The following is a 15,405-nucleotide window of genomic DNA, read 5'->3' as shown; positions in this document are numbered from 1 at the left end:
GTCCCACCTTGTATGGAGACTCTGAAACATGTATATCTCTTAAGTGCAAAAATTGCACATATTTATTAGATTGGTAGATTTGTTTGGAAGTGAATTATATTGACTCCATTTTAAAATTGACAGAATGATCTCACTAAGATTGGTGTCTAAACATTCTTCCTTATTGAAAATATTTTTGGAGATAACCTTTGTTAATTTTTTGGCTCATTGTAAGGAGCTAATATTATCCAGTGATTCATAGGGAATTTATTGTAACATTTTCTTCCAAACTATAGATTTGTATCAAGGTTCACGTTCCTCTCATTTGTGCAAGAATCAAAGTAAGCCCTCTGACTTTCCCTGTTATTTTTGTTTTGTTGTGGAATGTTTAGAACAAAGACGGGGAGCAAATTCTGGCAGAGTTTATAATCTGGTTCTCCTGAAGCAGTTAAAAAGGAGGCACTCTAACTGTGAAATTAAGACCTCCAGTAAATTGATCCTTGGAGAATTGGGGAAGGATTTTATTTCTCTCTCTCCCATTTACTTTCAAAGCCATAGGATCTTAACATTGCTTATGATTTGTGACTCTCTTCTAAAAATGTGTGTGTTACTCAGGAAATAAGTTTGCAACTCAATTAGTATTCAGGTTTTTATTCACATTTATTCTCAGCTTTCACATTCAACTTAGATAAATAATACTACCCCGTTAAAAAGTTTAGGCATACGATAACTATTACTCATTTTTGAAATCATTTAAATTTTTTTTCAATTACCATTATCATACATTATTATATTAGTTTCAAGTGTAGAGTCCAGTGATTAGACACCTTACTAAATGAGCATCCTGATAATTCCCGGACCTATCTGACACCATACGTAATTATTAGAATATTATTGATTATATTCCCCATGCTGTACTTTACATCCCCATGACTATTCTGTAACAACCACTTGTATTTCTCAATCCCTTCACCCTTTTTATTCCTCCCCCAAACCCTGCTTCCATTCGGCAACCATCGAAGTGTTCTCTGTAACTATGACTGTTTCTGTTCTGCTTGTTCATTTATTTTGTTTTTTAGATTCAATTGTTGATAGATATGGATTCATTGCCATTTTATTGTTCATAGTCATCTTCTTCTTCTCCTCCTCCTCCTCCTCTACCTCCTCCTCCTCCTCCTCCTTCTTCCCCTCCCTCTCCCTCTCCTCCTTTCTTCTTCCCCTTTAGCATTTCATATAATACTGGCTTGATGGTAATGAAATCCTTTAGCTTTTTCCTATCTGAGAAGCTCTTTATCTGTTCTTCATTAATAAATGGTAGCTTTGCTGGCTAGAGTAATCTTGGTTGTAGGTCCTTGCTTTTCATCACTTTGAATATTATTGCCAATACCGTCTGGCTTGCAAAGATTGTGTTGAGAAATCAGCTTACCGTTTTACAGGAGCTCACTTGTAGGTAACTAACTGCTTTTCTTTTGTTGCTTTTAAGGTTGTCTCTGTCTTTAAACTTCGGCATCTTAATTATGATGTGTCTTGGTATGGGTTTCTAGGGATTCATCTTTTTTGGGACTCTCTGAACTTCCTGAACTTGTATGTGTTTTTCCCCCCCACCAAGTTAGGGAAGTTTTCTGTCAAATTTTTTCAAATAGGTTTTAAATTCCTTCCTCTCTTTTCTCCTGACACCCTCTGATGTGAATATTGGTACATTTGAGGATGACCCAGAGGCTTCTACCAGTATCCTCATTTTTTAAATTATTTTTTATTTTTGCTGTTTTGGTTTGGTGTTTTTTGCTTCCTTATATTCCAAATCGCTGATTTGATTCTTGGCTTTATCTACTCTACTGTTGATTTCCTGTAAGTTATTCTTCATTTCAGTTAGTATAGCCTTCATTTATGGCTGATTCTTTTTTAATGTTGTTGAAGTTCTCACTAAGTTCTTTGAGCACCCTTATAACCAGTGTTTTGAACTCCAAATCTAGTAGATTGTTTGTCTTCATTTTTAAAAAATATTTTTCTAAAGTTTTGTTCTATTCTTTCATTTGGGACATGTTTCTTTGTCTCCTCATTTTGGCAGCCTCCCTGTATTTGTTTTTATGTATTACGCAGAGCTGCTATGTCTCTTAGGCTTGGTAGAGTGGCCCAATGTAGTAGGTGTCCTGTAGAGTCCAGTGTCAAAACCTTCCCAGCCACCCAAGCTGGGCACTCGAGGTGTGCCCTCCTTTGTGTGCTGCATACACCACTCCTGTCGTCGTTGAGCCTTGGTTACATTTGGCGTGTCAGTGTAAGGGATTTACCCCTAGGCCAATTGACTGCAATGACTGGCTGCTACCACTAACCACTGACCTCTGACCACTGTTAGAGGATCAGCTGTGCAGGGGCTCACCACACAGAGCAGGACTTACTTCAGCGGAGCTCTGGTGCCTGCTGAGTCTGTCCGTTATGTTGCTTGTGGAGGTGGTTGGGTGTTGGTACTTTGATGTGGTCTGAAGCTGCCTACTGGGTGTGCTAGCTATGGGGCCTACCAGGATGTGTAGGCCACAGTCAGCTGCTGCCTGTGTTTTGCCTGGGGCCACCCGACATGAGCTACAAACTGATCTGCAGATGGCTGCTACTCATGTGGGCTTCGAGGTGCCCAGACAAGGCTAAGATGTGAACCAGGGCTGGCTGACGCTCATGCCAGGGCTGGGAACACTTAGTGAAAGGTGCAGGGCATACTGAGGCCAGAAGCTGCTTGTTTGAGAGATTTTAGAAAACTCTGAAGCATGAGCCAGGATAGGCCATTCATATGGAAAAGTCCCTGGAAACAGCTTCTGTGGGTCCAAAAGTTGAGTGGAATGGGGCCTCAGGGAATCACCAAGGAGGGGCAAACAGTGTGAACCAGGTTGATGGAGATTCAGATATGGCCCCTTACTATTGGCTCTCTAGGGGTGGGCTCAGCAAAGGAACAATGGCCTCTGCCAGCACTTCTGCCTGGGAGAAAGTTGCTCCATCCCAGCTCTTGCTCTGATGCTGGACAATTTAGTTCCTCCCCATATATCTCTGGTTCCCTTCAAGCTGCTGCCCCAGTGCGAGAGCTCAGAGGGAGTGAATCTGAGTAACTCCTTGCACAGGCCCTTTAACAGGAATGCCTGAGATTTCAGCCCTTTGTCTCACTCAGCGAAATCCCTGCTGGTTTTTTCAGCCAGAAGTTATGGGGACTTTTCTTCCTGGCACTGGAACCCTGGGCTTGGGAGACTGGTGTGGAGCTGGGACCCTCACACCTCAGGGAGGACCTCTGAAGCCAAGATGTTCCTCCCATTTTTATATGCTACATGTGGATGTGGGACCAGCCTATTCTGCTTTTCTGCTCCTCCTACCAGTCTTGATGTGTCTTCCTCTTTAATTTTCTAGTTGTAGGACTTCCAGTCAGCCAGATTTCAGGTGGCTCTAAATGATGGTTTTTCTGTAGTGTAGTTGTAATTTTGATCTGATTATAGGAGGAAGTAAGTACCGTGTTTACCTATGCATCCATCTTGACCAAAGTCTCACTACTCTTTTTTTCATGGCCTTATTTATTTTTAAATTTATTTTTTGTTGTACTTTTATTACCATTATCCCCCTTATATATCCCTCCTCCCTGCCATAACCACACTGTTGTCCATGTCCATGAGTCCTTTTTCCTTTCTGCTCCATCACTCCACCCCCTAACTTTCTACCCAGAGCTGTCAGTCTGCTCTCTATGAGTCTGTCTCTATTTTGCTTGGTAGTCCAGTTTTTTCAATAGATTCCACATATAAGTGAAATCATACGGTATTTGTGCTTCTCTGACTGGCTTATTTCACTTAGCGTAATGTTCTCCAGGTCTGCCCATGCTGTTGCAAAGGGTAAAATTTTCTTCTTTTTATAGCCGAGTAGAATTCCATTGTGTAGTTGTTTTGTCCTCTCATCTATTGATGGACAGTTGGGCTGCTTCCATATCGTGGCAATTGTAAATTATGCTGCAATGAACATAGGGATGCTTATGTTCTTTTGAATTAATGTTTTGAGTTCCTTTGGATATATTCCCCAAGAAGTGGGATCTCTGGGATAAAAGGCAGATCCAGTTTTAATTTTCTGAGGCAACTCCACACTGCTTTCCACAGTGGCTGACCAGTCTGCATTCCCAACAACAGTGCAAAAGGGTTTCCCTTTCTGCACATCCTTGCCTGCACTTGTTGTTTGTTGATTTATTGATGACAGCCATTCTGACAGATGTGAGATGGCATCTCATTGTGGTTTTAATTTGCTTTTCTTTGATGATTAGTGAAATTGAGCGTCTTTTCATATGTCTTTTGGACATTTGTAGGTCCTCTTTGGAGAAGTGTCTATTCAGGGACTTTCATGGAAAGGAAGAATTAACATCATTAAAATGTCCATAGTGCTCTAAGCAATCTATAGATTCAATGAAATTTCTGTCAAGATTCCAATGACATATTTCACAGAACTAGAACAAATATTTCAAAAGTTTATATGGGACCACAAAACACCCCACTTGGCAACAGTGATCCTGAGAAAGAAGAACAAAGTTGGAGGATATACTCTACCTAATATCACACTATACTATAAAGCCATAATAATCAAAACAGCCTGGCATTGGCATAAAAACAGACACATAGGTCAATGGAACAGAATAGAGAGCCCAGAAATAAACCCACACCTTTAGAGTCAATTAATATTTGACAGAGGAAGCAAGGACATACATGGACTAAAGATCGTTTATTCGATAAATGGTGTTGGGAAAATTGGACAGATACGTGCAGAAAAATGAAATTGGAACACCTTCTTATGTTGCACACGAGAATAAGTTCAATATGGATCAAAGACTTAAATGTTAGACCCAAAACCATAAAATCCTGGAAGAAAACATAGGCAGCAAAATCTTGGACATTGCTTATAGAAATTTTGTATTGGGTATATCTCGTAGGGCAAGGGAAACAAAAGAAAAAATAAACAAATGGGTCTACATCAAACTAAAAAGTTTTTGCACAGCAAAGGAAATCATCAACAAAATAAAAAGACAACCCACTGAATGGGAGAACATATCCGCTGATACATCTGATAAGGGGTTAACACCTAAAATTTATAGTGTTTGACTTAATTTTTAATGTGAGAAAATGTGATCTCTATAACCATTTGCCTTTTCTCCAGGCTTGTTCGTTCTGGGTATCTCGTTCAGACTTGTAAGCTCATGTAGAATATGTCACAGAAAAAAACTATGACAGACCATTGGTCTCTTCGGACAATTCTGAGGAATTACTGTTTGAAGGAAAACAAAGGTAGCCTCGCAACTTTTAAGGATGACAGTGTATGCTGTGCCTTTTAGATAGTAAGAAGTTGTCTCTAATATGATGTATCAGATAGGATTTTGCCTCTGAACCAAATCTAGATCCTGGAAAAAAGTTCCATTGATTTATATTGAGTGACTTAGTCTGTATTCCCTTTATGCTGAGTGTGTGTGTGTGTGTCTTGCAGGAAGGAGTATGGACGGAGGGCAAACTAGTAACATTTCCAGCTGTTCAGTAATTTAGAGACAAGGACATATTACCAGTTGTCTTTACTGGGGATGACTGTCTTCTACATCATAGCGCATTTAAGAGGGAACTTCTCAACATCATTTGTGGCCTTGAACTATATATGTCTTGCCTTATAAATTTCCCTGAGTCATATCTTTTGTTTATTTATCTAGCAAATATTTATTGAGCACCTGCTCTCTAACAGAGGGGTCCCCAATCATTGTTTCGTACAGTAAAGGGGTCTCACCAATAGGCAGTTTTGCCCTTTCTCATCCAATTTCTGCCTTTGGTCATCTCAGGGGAAAAGCAACTTAGGAAAAACATGATATTAATTTATGGAGAAGGGTTTGGAATCTAGTATTTCTTACAGGCTCTTCAACAACTCTATTTTTTTTCTTTATAAGGCCCTTTGGGGTTACTCTGTTCCCTCGGTTTATGGCTACATGACCTGGTCCAGGCCTCATGACTGCTTCTTGAGATCATGACATCTTCCTAGCTTGGTTTCTTGCCTTCAGTCTTTGCTCTGCTTCCATGTTACTGAAAATAGTTAGACTACTCTTTATAGTCCTTCAACTAGCACAGCCATGCTCAAGACCTACTAGAGCACTTACGGGGGCCTGGCCTTGGACGTCCTGTGTAATATACAACTTTCCTAAGAATATGAATGCCTAAGGCTTATAGAGTACTTACGTCGCTAGACACTACTATAAGTGCCTTACATACCTTGACTTATTAGTTTTCCAGACAGCCTTATGAAGGTAGGTACAGTGATCAACCGCATTTTACAGATGAGGAAACAGAGGCACAGAGAGTTTAAGGAACTTGCCCAAGGTCAAACAGCTGGTAAGTGAAGCCATTCCGGCCTTAGCATCTCTATTCTTTACCATTTCCCCATGCTGCCTCTGTAAGTTTCCTAGCACATCTCTTCACTTTGCTTTGGCCAGCCTGCTCTTTGTACTGCTGTCTCCCTTCCTCTTATTGACAGACTCACATCAAGTTTTACCTCCTCCAACAAACCTCCTCCAGTTTATACGTATCTTCTTGTCTGACCTGTCTCCGTGCTGAGCACTATGGCAACTCAGTGTAAGACTGTGTGTGTCCGAATGGTTTCATGGGTTGATTACAACTCTCTCCAAATGGTCAGAAGCACTTTGAAGGCTAATTCAAAGGCCTAAGACCCCATTAGTACAGTGTAGCACCGAGCCCACCAGTAGTACTTAATAAATGTCACCTAGTCATGATCTTGGGGAAACTGAGGCACTTTTCTCCCATTAAAGTATGCGTCCTCCCTCCCTTCTTATGCTTTCTTATATTTATGGAAGTCTAGTCTTAATAGAGCAAGTAGTATAATAATTTCACCTGGAATTAACTTATAGTCACAGGTTAATCCTACAGATATGCCTTGGTTTAAAGCCTTCTAAATTAGATTGTAAGCGAGAATTATCTTCCTCATTTATGTATCTGCACTCCCTAGAGTACATACTATAGCACAGAGCAGAGATTCAATAAACCTTATCAGTGAGCAGTAAATCACTAAATTGGGCCTGTACTGGTGTTTCAGTTTTTCAGAGTAATGGTTTGCTTATTTAACAAATATATCTGCTCTATTCCCATGGGATGGTTAGAAAATTTGTGGAGGGAAAAGCAATAAAATGTGCTTACATTTCCTCTTTGGTTTTCTAGGCTAATCGTTGGTGAACTTTATTTAACACTCTTGGTATCCTAGGAGTCTCTGTGGAGCAGAGCAGCTTTCAGTTAACTTGGCAAATCATTGCACGAGAAAACAGAAGGGTCAGCATAAGCACTCTCTACTAATTAGTTGGTAATTGATGTACAATAGACTGGTGGGACTTCAGAATATAAATTTTAAGAATGCTGTCTAATAGCTGACTGGTGGGGCTTTAGAATATAAATTTTGGGAATGCTGTCTGATACATCTTTACATCTTTATGAGGTGATTTGGAGCTGTGCATTCTTAATAACATCTTATCAGGAGTGCCCAAGTGGTGAGGAACGAGAATGAGGCTTCATGTCCAGGAATCCAGGGAACTGAGTGGTACAGAGAGGAATATGATATATTTTAATCTCTCAGGGTATAAATACAATTCCGTTTAATGCAGGGATCAAGTGAAATGAGTAATGCTGGTGATTCCATACTTTGTGGCCAACATTCCTGAATGCTGACTAAGGTTGGAAGAGTGTTGGTGTGAAAGTTATATTCTTTGTGGGATAAACTTAGTAGATTCAAGCCGAACTTCTTTGTGGTAGAATATTGCATGATTCATGGGAACCTTCATTAATCTGGATTCTATGTGACCTATTTATTGGCTGGGACAAAGTAACTCACTTTGGAGTGGAGTCACAAAAATAGTCTTTCTATGACCTCCTCCTACTTTTTAAACTTGATCTCCTAAATCTTTATCAACCAACTATAAAATCATCAGTCTTGCTCTAACTTGCTTCCATAACCATCGCTGTCTTATGCTGTCATTTACCACCATGTGGCCTCTTCCTCATTGTCCAGTTTTATGTCGTCCTTCAGCCTTCCTCCCCATCTCCACCAGATTAATCTTGGGTGAACTTGGTATCCCATAGGGGTTCACCCCTATCTATAGCACACTGTCCCAGATGCGTGTCCCCAGGCCAACCAAATCAGCCTCATCTGGCTTAGTTGGTTTGAGATGGAGCCTATGAATTTGCAATTTTTGAAAAACTTTACTTACAACACTAATGTGAAGCCAGGTTTGGAGCCATTGGTGAGCTCAGGCTGACTGGACCAGCCTTCTCAGGTGTTTTCTCCCTTTTTTCTGGTTTCCCTTTCCCCTTTCACAGGCAGTCCTGACTTTTCTTTTTCCCCAGTGTATATCAGGCCTCCTCCCTTCTGTTCCCATGTCTACATCCTACCATCTCCTTCTCGTTCATGTGCTCATTCTTCATGTTTCAATTTATTGTTTCCAAAGGGTGTTACTTAGGATGCCAGTCTTGAGAGAGTCCATAAGAGAAAAAAAAAACACCCTAAACAGATATATTTTGCACACTATTTGCTCCTCTAGGAGGTTTATTATATGCACTTGAATTTTTTTTAAAACAATGCAGTGATTTTGGACAGAATACATGTGGTACTCAGAATGCCATCCACTCAGATCTTTATTTGAGCAGTAAACATATTTTTTAAAAACATTGTGCAGTCACTAAAAAGTGGTATTTAAAAATGAAAACCAGTGCACACGAAGGGGGCACATTTGATAATCAGAAAAGTTATAGGTTTGTTTTCAGGGAATGACAAGCCAAGGAACATTCTAACTTGGCCAGTTGGGAACTTTTTTTCTATCTGTGGAAATGGTTTAAAAATGGTTTAAAAAAAACATTGGCTTCAGACTCAAAGTAGATAGAACATTGGAAATAGGTAGAGAATTAAATAGAATCATTTACTATCTTGTTGCATGCAAGGAGTTGTGAAGAACTATTTTATTTCAAGATGGTGAATGGAGCAAAAATGTGATCACAGTCATGAACAATAATAATAACAAACATAACAGTAGCTGCTAATACACTGAGTACCTACTATGTGCCAGACAATGTGCAGATGAGATGACACAGACGTGGAGATGAGGCACACAAATGTTTAAGTAATATGCTCAAGTAACACACTAGCAGGGTGCGGGTGCATCCTAGGCAGACTGGCGAACCCACACTTCAAGTACTGCATGACTCTGAGTAGCCTGAAGGTATTCATCCTGTTTAGAATTATGACAAAAAAATTAGATGGTTGCATTAAGCCCAGTGGCCCAAGGTCAAACTGTTGTTTGCCTCCATCTTTGAGACAAATGATGCCATTTTCCAGAACATTCTCACAGCTGTGTCACAAACATAACCTATTCCCAAGAAATTTACCATTTAGCCTAAGGCTTCAAGGATGCCATATGTGACACTTGCCAGAAGCTGTCACTCTTCTATGGTAGATGGGGTTCAAGTTGACCAGTGTATTTGGGAGTGGAGGGTAATATAGTAAAAATGATGGAGATGCTGGGAAGTTAGCAGTACTGTGGAAATGTGTCAAAGGATTGACTTAGTTGGAGTTTGTTATTGAAAAACGGCACTGCCTTTTAAAAAAGAAAACCAGGAGGCTTTTGTGGGAATAATCTGTCAGTATTTGATATTCCTGTGTATAACTATCTTTTCATTCATTCATTTCTTTAAAAATTTTTTTTTAATTGTTCAAGTACAGTTGTCTCCATTTTCCCCTGACCACTACCCCCAACCACCCCTCCCTACCTCCCACCCTGGATCCTACCCCGCTTTGGCTTTGTCCATGGGTCCTTTATACATGTTCCTTGACTACCCTTCCTTCCCCTTTTCTCCCCTGTTATCCTCCTCCTTCCTCCCCTCTTGTTACTATAAGTTTATTCTTTATTTCAATATCTCTGTTATATTTTGCTTTCTTGTTTGTTTTTGTTGATTAGGTTCCACCTGTAGGTGAGATCATATGGTATTTGTTTTTTACCACCTGACTTATTTCACTTAGCATAATGCTCTCCAGGTCCATCCATGCTGTCATGAAGGGTAGGAGCTCCTTCTTTGTTTCTGCTGCACAGTATTCCATTGTGCAAATGTAGTGTAGTTTTTTGATCCACTCATTTACTGATGGGCACTTAGGCTGCTTCCAGCACTTGGCTACTTTTAAATTGTGCTGCTATGAACATTGGGGTGCATAGGTTCTTTTGGATTGGTGTTTCAGGATTCTTAGGGTATCATCCAAGCAGTGGAATTGCTGGGTCAAAGGGCAGTTCCATTTTTAGTTTTCTGAGGAAATTCCATACTGTTTTCCACAGTGGCTGCACCAGTCTGCATTCCTACCAACAGCACGCTAGGGTTCCCTTTTCTCCACACCCTCATCAGCACTTACTGTTGATTTGTTTATGGTGGCCATTCTGACCAGTGTGAAGTGGTATCGCATTGTGGTTTTAATTTGCATCATTCGTTCATTTCTGCTTAACTTCACTGACAGACTTCATTGTTTGTGCTCTGTTCAGGCTCTGGGCCAGGTGCTGAGGAAGCAGAGATGCCTTAAACAAGGGCTTTACCTTTAAAGAGCAGTAAAGTATAAAAGGGGATAGGATGACAGGCGTGTAAACATTTCAGTTCCCTGAAGGTTTTGTGGCAGATGTGTTATGAGAGACTGCAGGGAAATGAAAAGAAGAATTGGTCCTACCTTCCCAGCGTGCAGTGGGAGTGGGAGGAGTCAGAGAGGATGTGACCTTTGCATTGAGACCTTGAACATGCAGAGGTGTGCACTAGGTAGACAGGTTAGGGTAAGGGGGTTCTAGGTAGAGAAGATCATGAACAAGACAAGGGTTAGAAATTCCTCAGCCATAACATTGGTACTTACCCATTGTAAGGTGTGCATATTTTCACACCAGAACATCTCTGAAATCTCAACACCATGCACTGATTTAATTTACAGCTCAGCACATGTTCTTACTGGTACATAAGATAATGGTATGCCTTACAGTATATGGCATCTTAGATTTGATGTAAGAATGTGTTAGTGTGTTTTGCCACCAAGTAGTATTTCTTGGTTGTGCTGTTCTAGATGCTAATGTGTTTGTTTTAGAGGTTGATATTAATACCTTTTTACTGACGTGGAAGTGGGCATGAAGTGAGTGAGTTGCTTAGATAAATACCTGACATTAAACTTGACAGAATACTGACATCTGATGTTGCTTTTTAAAAAAATCCTCACCCAAGGATATGTTCATTGGTCTTAGAGAGAGAGGAAGGAAGTGGGAGTGAGAGAGAGTGAGAGAGGGAGGAAGAGAGAGAGAGAGAGAGTGAGAGAGAGATGGAGAGAGAGAAAGATGGAGATGAGAGAGAAACATCGATTGGTTGCCTCCCATTTGCACCCCAACGAGGGATGGAACCCATAACCTAGGTGTGTGCCCTGATCAGGATTGAACTTTTTTGGTATGTGAGACAACACTCCAGCCAACCGAGCCACCCAGCCAGGGCTGATGTTGCTTGTAATAGCTGTGACTGGTAAGGATGGGACCTGGGCGGAGAATTCGAGTGTCTTTTGTACTGGATGAGGCTATGAACCATCTCATTGCATTTTTTTCCCAAGGTAAAGGAGGATTTGAAAAGCAGATGGCATGCAGTTTGTTGGAATTTGTTAAGATACTAAGTTTGTGGTTATTGTATAAAAATGTATCCACTACTCTTAATAATGACATGAAACCCTGATGATACAGTGTTATGAGTTATGAAGACAGATGGACCATCTATAACTGACCTTTCAAGGCACAAGAAGATGCATCAGATACAAGCTGCAGAGAAAGAGGTAGAGGGAAGGTTCTGGCTTGTGTATCTTAAAAAAAATTGGAGAGAATTTTCTCTCAGAGCTAGTGATCTTGGAAAATATCCACAGAGAAAAAGAAGCATCTAGCACCTTTAAGTAACCAGGTGCCATGAAAATATCCCCTGGTGGAATCTATTTCTGCTCTGTCCATAAATCCCTGTGTGACCTTGGGCAAGTCAGTTACCACTCGGATTTTAGTTTTCCACAGAGCTGGACTGTATACCAGGTCTCCCGCTGGCTAATGATGCTGCGACTCCCCCAGCATTGTTAAGATCTGGTTTCATTAATGCGAGCATAGTGATTGCTCTAAGGTCTTGTTTATTCTTCAGCTTTGTGGGCTCTTGGGAGAGAATGTTATAGAAGATGACAATCATTTTGGGGGCTATTGATTTAATTTTTAGGAAAACAAATAGGAAATTATACCCCCTAGGACTAAGGAAAGTTACAGGATGCTTTTCCACCTACTTTGATCCCAAATATATCAATGAGAAAGATGGGAAACTTTGTGAGAAAAATTTAGAGCCTCATTTGTTAAAAACTGAGATCATATTTATTTTTGTGCGTTTGAAATGGGGACTGAGTGTATAGTTGCTGAGACCTGACCAGGTAGTTTGCAAAAAAAGGTTTGAAAAAATACAGCCGTGCAAAAAGAATGTCTAGAATGATTCAACCAGTATTGTTTTTTTGTAAGTGAGTCATGACAGTGTTTGCTTTGCTTTTCTTTGCTTTTCACTTTTCCCTAACGACACAGATTCCTGTGGGTTTCTTTTTTTTTTTTTTTTACTTTCCCTTTTGGGTATGTACCAAATTTTATTATATTAGAAGATTGTTACTAACGAAATGAAAAATCTATGTCTAATTAGGAGTGTTTTGTTTGTGGCTTTCTCATCCTGATTTTTTGAAACCTGGGTGTATGTCCAATGACAGTGTATTGGGAAGAGGAGAAGTCCAGAATGGAGACACAGCCAGATTGTATCCTTTGCAAGAGGCTTTTTGCAAAGCCAGAATTGGAGTGAAGTAAACCAGTTAAACAAGTTTGTTTGTTTGTTTTTCCCCCAGCAGCATCAACTTTCCTTGCTGGTGATTCAAGATACTAGTTAGTCTAGAAAAAACTTAGTTTGATATTAGTAGTCCCATCTACTTACCACCTTAACTCTTTAGGTAAGGAGAAGATAAAATGATTCTTAATATAACTGGGCACATCGACAGAGAAGGAGCAAAATGCAAGCACATTTTGTGTAAGTGGTGATTATAGATGAGTTTCTGTTGTAGCATTATTGCTTTTTCATTGCAATTGGAGGAAGCTTTTTGGTATCACCAATACTAAAAAAAGAAAAAAAGATCCAAGGACTGTCTCTAAAGACGGGTCCTGATGAAAGTGTGCACGTGTGTATTTACTGATATCTGATGTAAGGGACATGAAAGCTAACCTGATTCATTTGTTTTTAGGGGCTCTTGGCTTTGGGCCTCAGTGCAAGTCCATTGGAAAAGGCAGCTGCAACAATCTAGTGGTCACCAGCAGCCCCATGATGGTTCAGCGACTGGGACCCATTTCACCTCCAGCAAGCCAGGTCTCTACAGCATGCAACCAGATCAGTCCTAGCTTACAGAGGGCAATGAATGCAGCCAACCTGAATATACCTCCTTCAGATACCAGGTCTCAAGTTACTTTTTTTCCCCCTTCTTATGGTATAATCACACCCCATGAGTGTTTTCCCTTCCCTTTCTGAACACACATACACACACACACACTCACTAAAGCTACTCTTTTATTTGGAGCTTTTTTTAGGGGAATGTGTATAAAGATTATGTGCCATAGTATCTTAATTGGGAGGAATGTTTTAAGTGGTTTAATACCCGCTGTCTTCTAGTGTGAGTGAAATTAATGCCCAGTGAGAGGCTTTTGGGGCCTCACTGAAGTACAGGGTGTAAATTTGTCAATTCCTGGTGAAACGAGTCACGTGTCACGGCCTAGAGGTTGAGATGTTCCATGTGCATCTGTCTTACCTGTTCATTTTTTAGTGTATATTTTGCACTGTCTCCAGGCTGCTTTACAACTGTTTTGTCTGTCCACCTATTCCCCTGTCTATCCATCTACCCAAGCACCTATTAAGTGCCTTATGTGTGCATAACACCCACAGTTAAAGTTTAGGGAGATAGTAGAAAAATGAAGACTGAAATCATGAATTTCGAGACTTTGTGATGTGTCTCGGAAGACATACTTTCATGTATGAGTTATATAACATTTCAACACAGTGTCTGATTAGGTGCCAGAATACGTAGGTCTAATAAATGCTGCATATCACTCTGTGGGAGAGAATTGAATAGGAAAAGGGAAACCACCCCCTCAGACAAATATATCTCTTAAGGGTCATATTGGAGGGGGCACAAAAACAAAATACTATGCAACATGTAAGGTCCATTTCTATGTTTGAAATGAATTATTTCATCTTCTAGAAGTTGCCTTCTCAAAGGAACACAATCCAAAGCTTTTGCCTCTTAGTCCTGGCTCTGTTTGAACTCATTTTGCAAAGGAATTGGACTCTCCAGACCTCTGTGTCCTCTTCTTGGCAGGGGCAGGGCGAGGGGCTAGAAATCTATTGAGATTCCTTGTACTTCTGGGATCCTGTTTCTTCTCCTTCTTCCTTCTTTTCCTTCTATCCCTTCTTCCCCTTCTTGTATCTCTGCACTGTCCTCTTAGCCACTATTCGAGACTCTGAGATTATAGCTCCTGGACCATTTTTTTATGCCAGGTTCTTCCTGATGTGGAAACTTGTTTTTCACCTGAGATTTTTTGTGATGGAAAGCTGCTGCTGTCATTTCCCCATTGATGACTATGCCTTGAGGGACTCCTCAGACTTGCTGAGCGTTGCATGTAAAATTAACTGTACTGGTGGGGTAGGTGTCATTGGGAAGCCTTTGGCTTCCTGTCGGTGGCAAGTCCAGCCCATGCCTTGGAGGCAGAGAACCATAATTAATGGAGAAACTGACGGTCGGTAGGCAGGGCACAAGCTGCTCCAGCCATGTACTTTAATGCAGTCTCTTTCATGGTTTGACCAGGGAAGGGTTATTATCTCAGTGTTTTCTGGCATATTTGATTCCTTATCATAATTTTATATCATTCAAAGACAACATCTTAAAGATGTATTGACATGTGTTTTGACTAGGTATTCTGTGAGTTCTCCTACTGAAATAATTTTTTTTCTTTTGCAGAATAGGCAAAGAAACAGGAGTCGGAAAGTGGCTTGGGGAAGGGTGAAACTTAGTTTTAGCAATTTGGAAAGGTCACATTTAGTTGTGACCCTTGGTTTGTGTGTTCTGTCAGAGGAGAGAAAGGATAGGAGGCAGCAGCAGTTCAACTGGAGGCGTTTGCTGTCTAGAGATAAAGATGGAGAGACTGTCAGCCTTATGCTTTACCCATGGGGGCGGGGGTGAGGGTAGCGGAGAGGGGCATGAACTGTGCAGTGAGAGTGAGGGCCACCCTAAAGAAGGCTGTGAATTTTATTTTTTCCCTGATTATCTACGTAATTCTTACTCATTGTAGAA

The 15,405-nt window shown here is 40.5% G+C and overlaps 1 protein-coding gene across 9 annotated transcripts in view; it reads left to right on the top strand.

Annotated features, from left to right (window-relative positions):
- The window catches only part of GLIS3 (GLIS family zinc finger 3), a 454,579-nt gene that overhangs the window by 135,144 nt on the left and 304,030 nt on the right, over positions 1-15,405 (top strand). For 7 of the 9 annotated variants that reach the window (XM_024555041.4, XM_045191019.2, XM_045191026.2 and 4 more), the window contains one exon: positions 13,309-13,516. The exons of the other annotated variants lie outside the window; for them this stretch is intronic. In XM_024555041.4, the coding sequence (XP_024410809.2) occupies positions 13,309-13,516 (208 nt within the window). The remainder of the gene's footprint in view (positions 1-13,308; positions 13,517-15,405) is intronic. 9 annotated transcript variants of the gene reach the window in all.

Source organism: Desmodus rotundus, chromosome 1 (genome assembly GCF_022682495.2).
Source record: "Desmodus rotundus isolate HL8 chromosome 1, HLdesRot8A.1, whole genome shotgun sequence".
NCBI lineage: Eukaryota > Metazoa > Chordata > Mammalia > Chiroptera > Phyllostomidae > Desmodus > Desmodus rotundus.
This window is presented reverse-complemented; position numbering and strand designations above follow the sequence as displayed.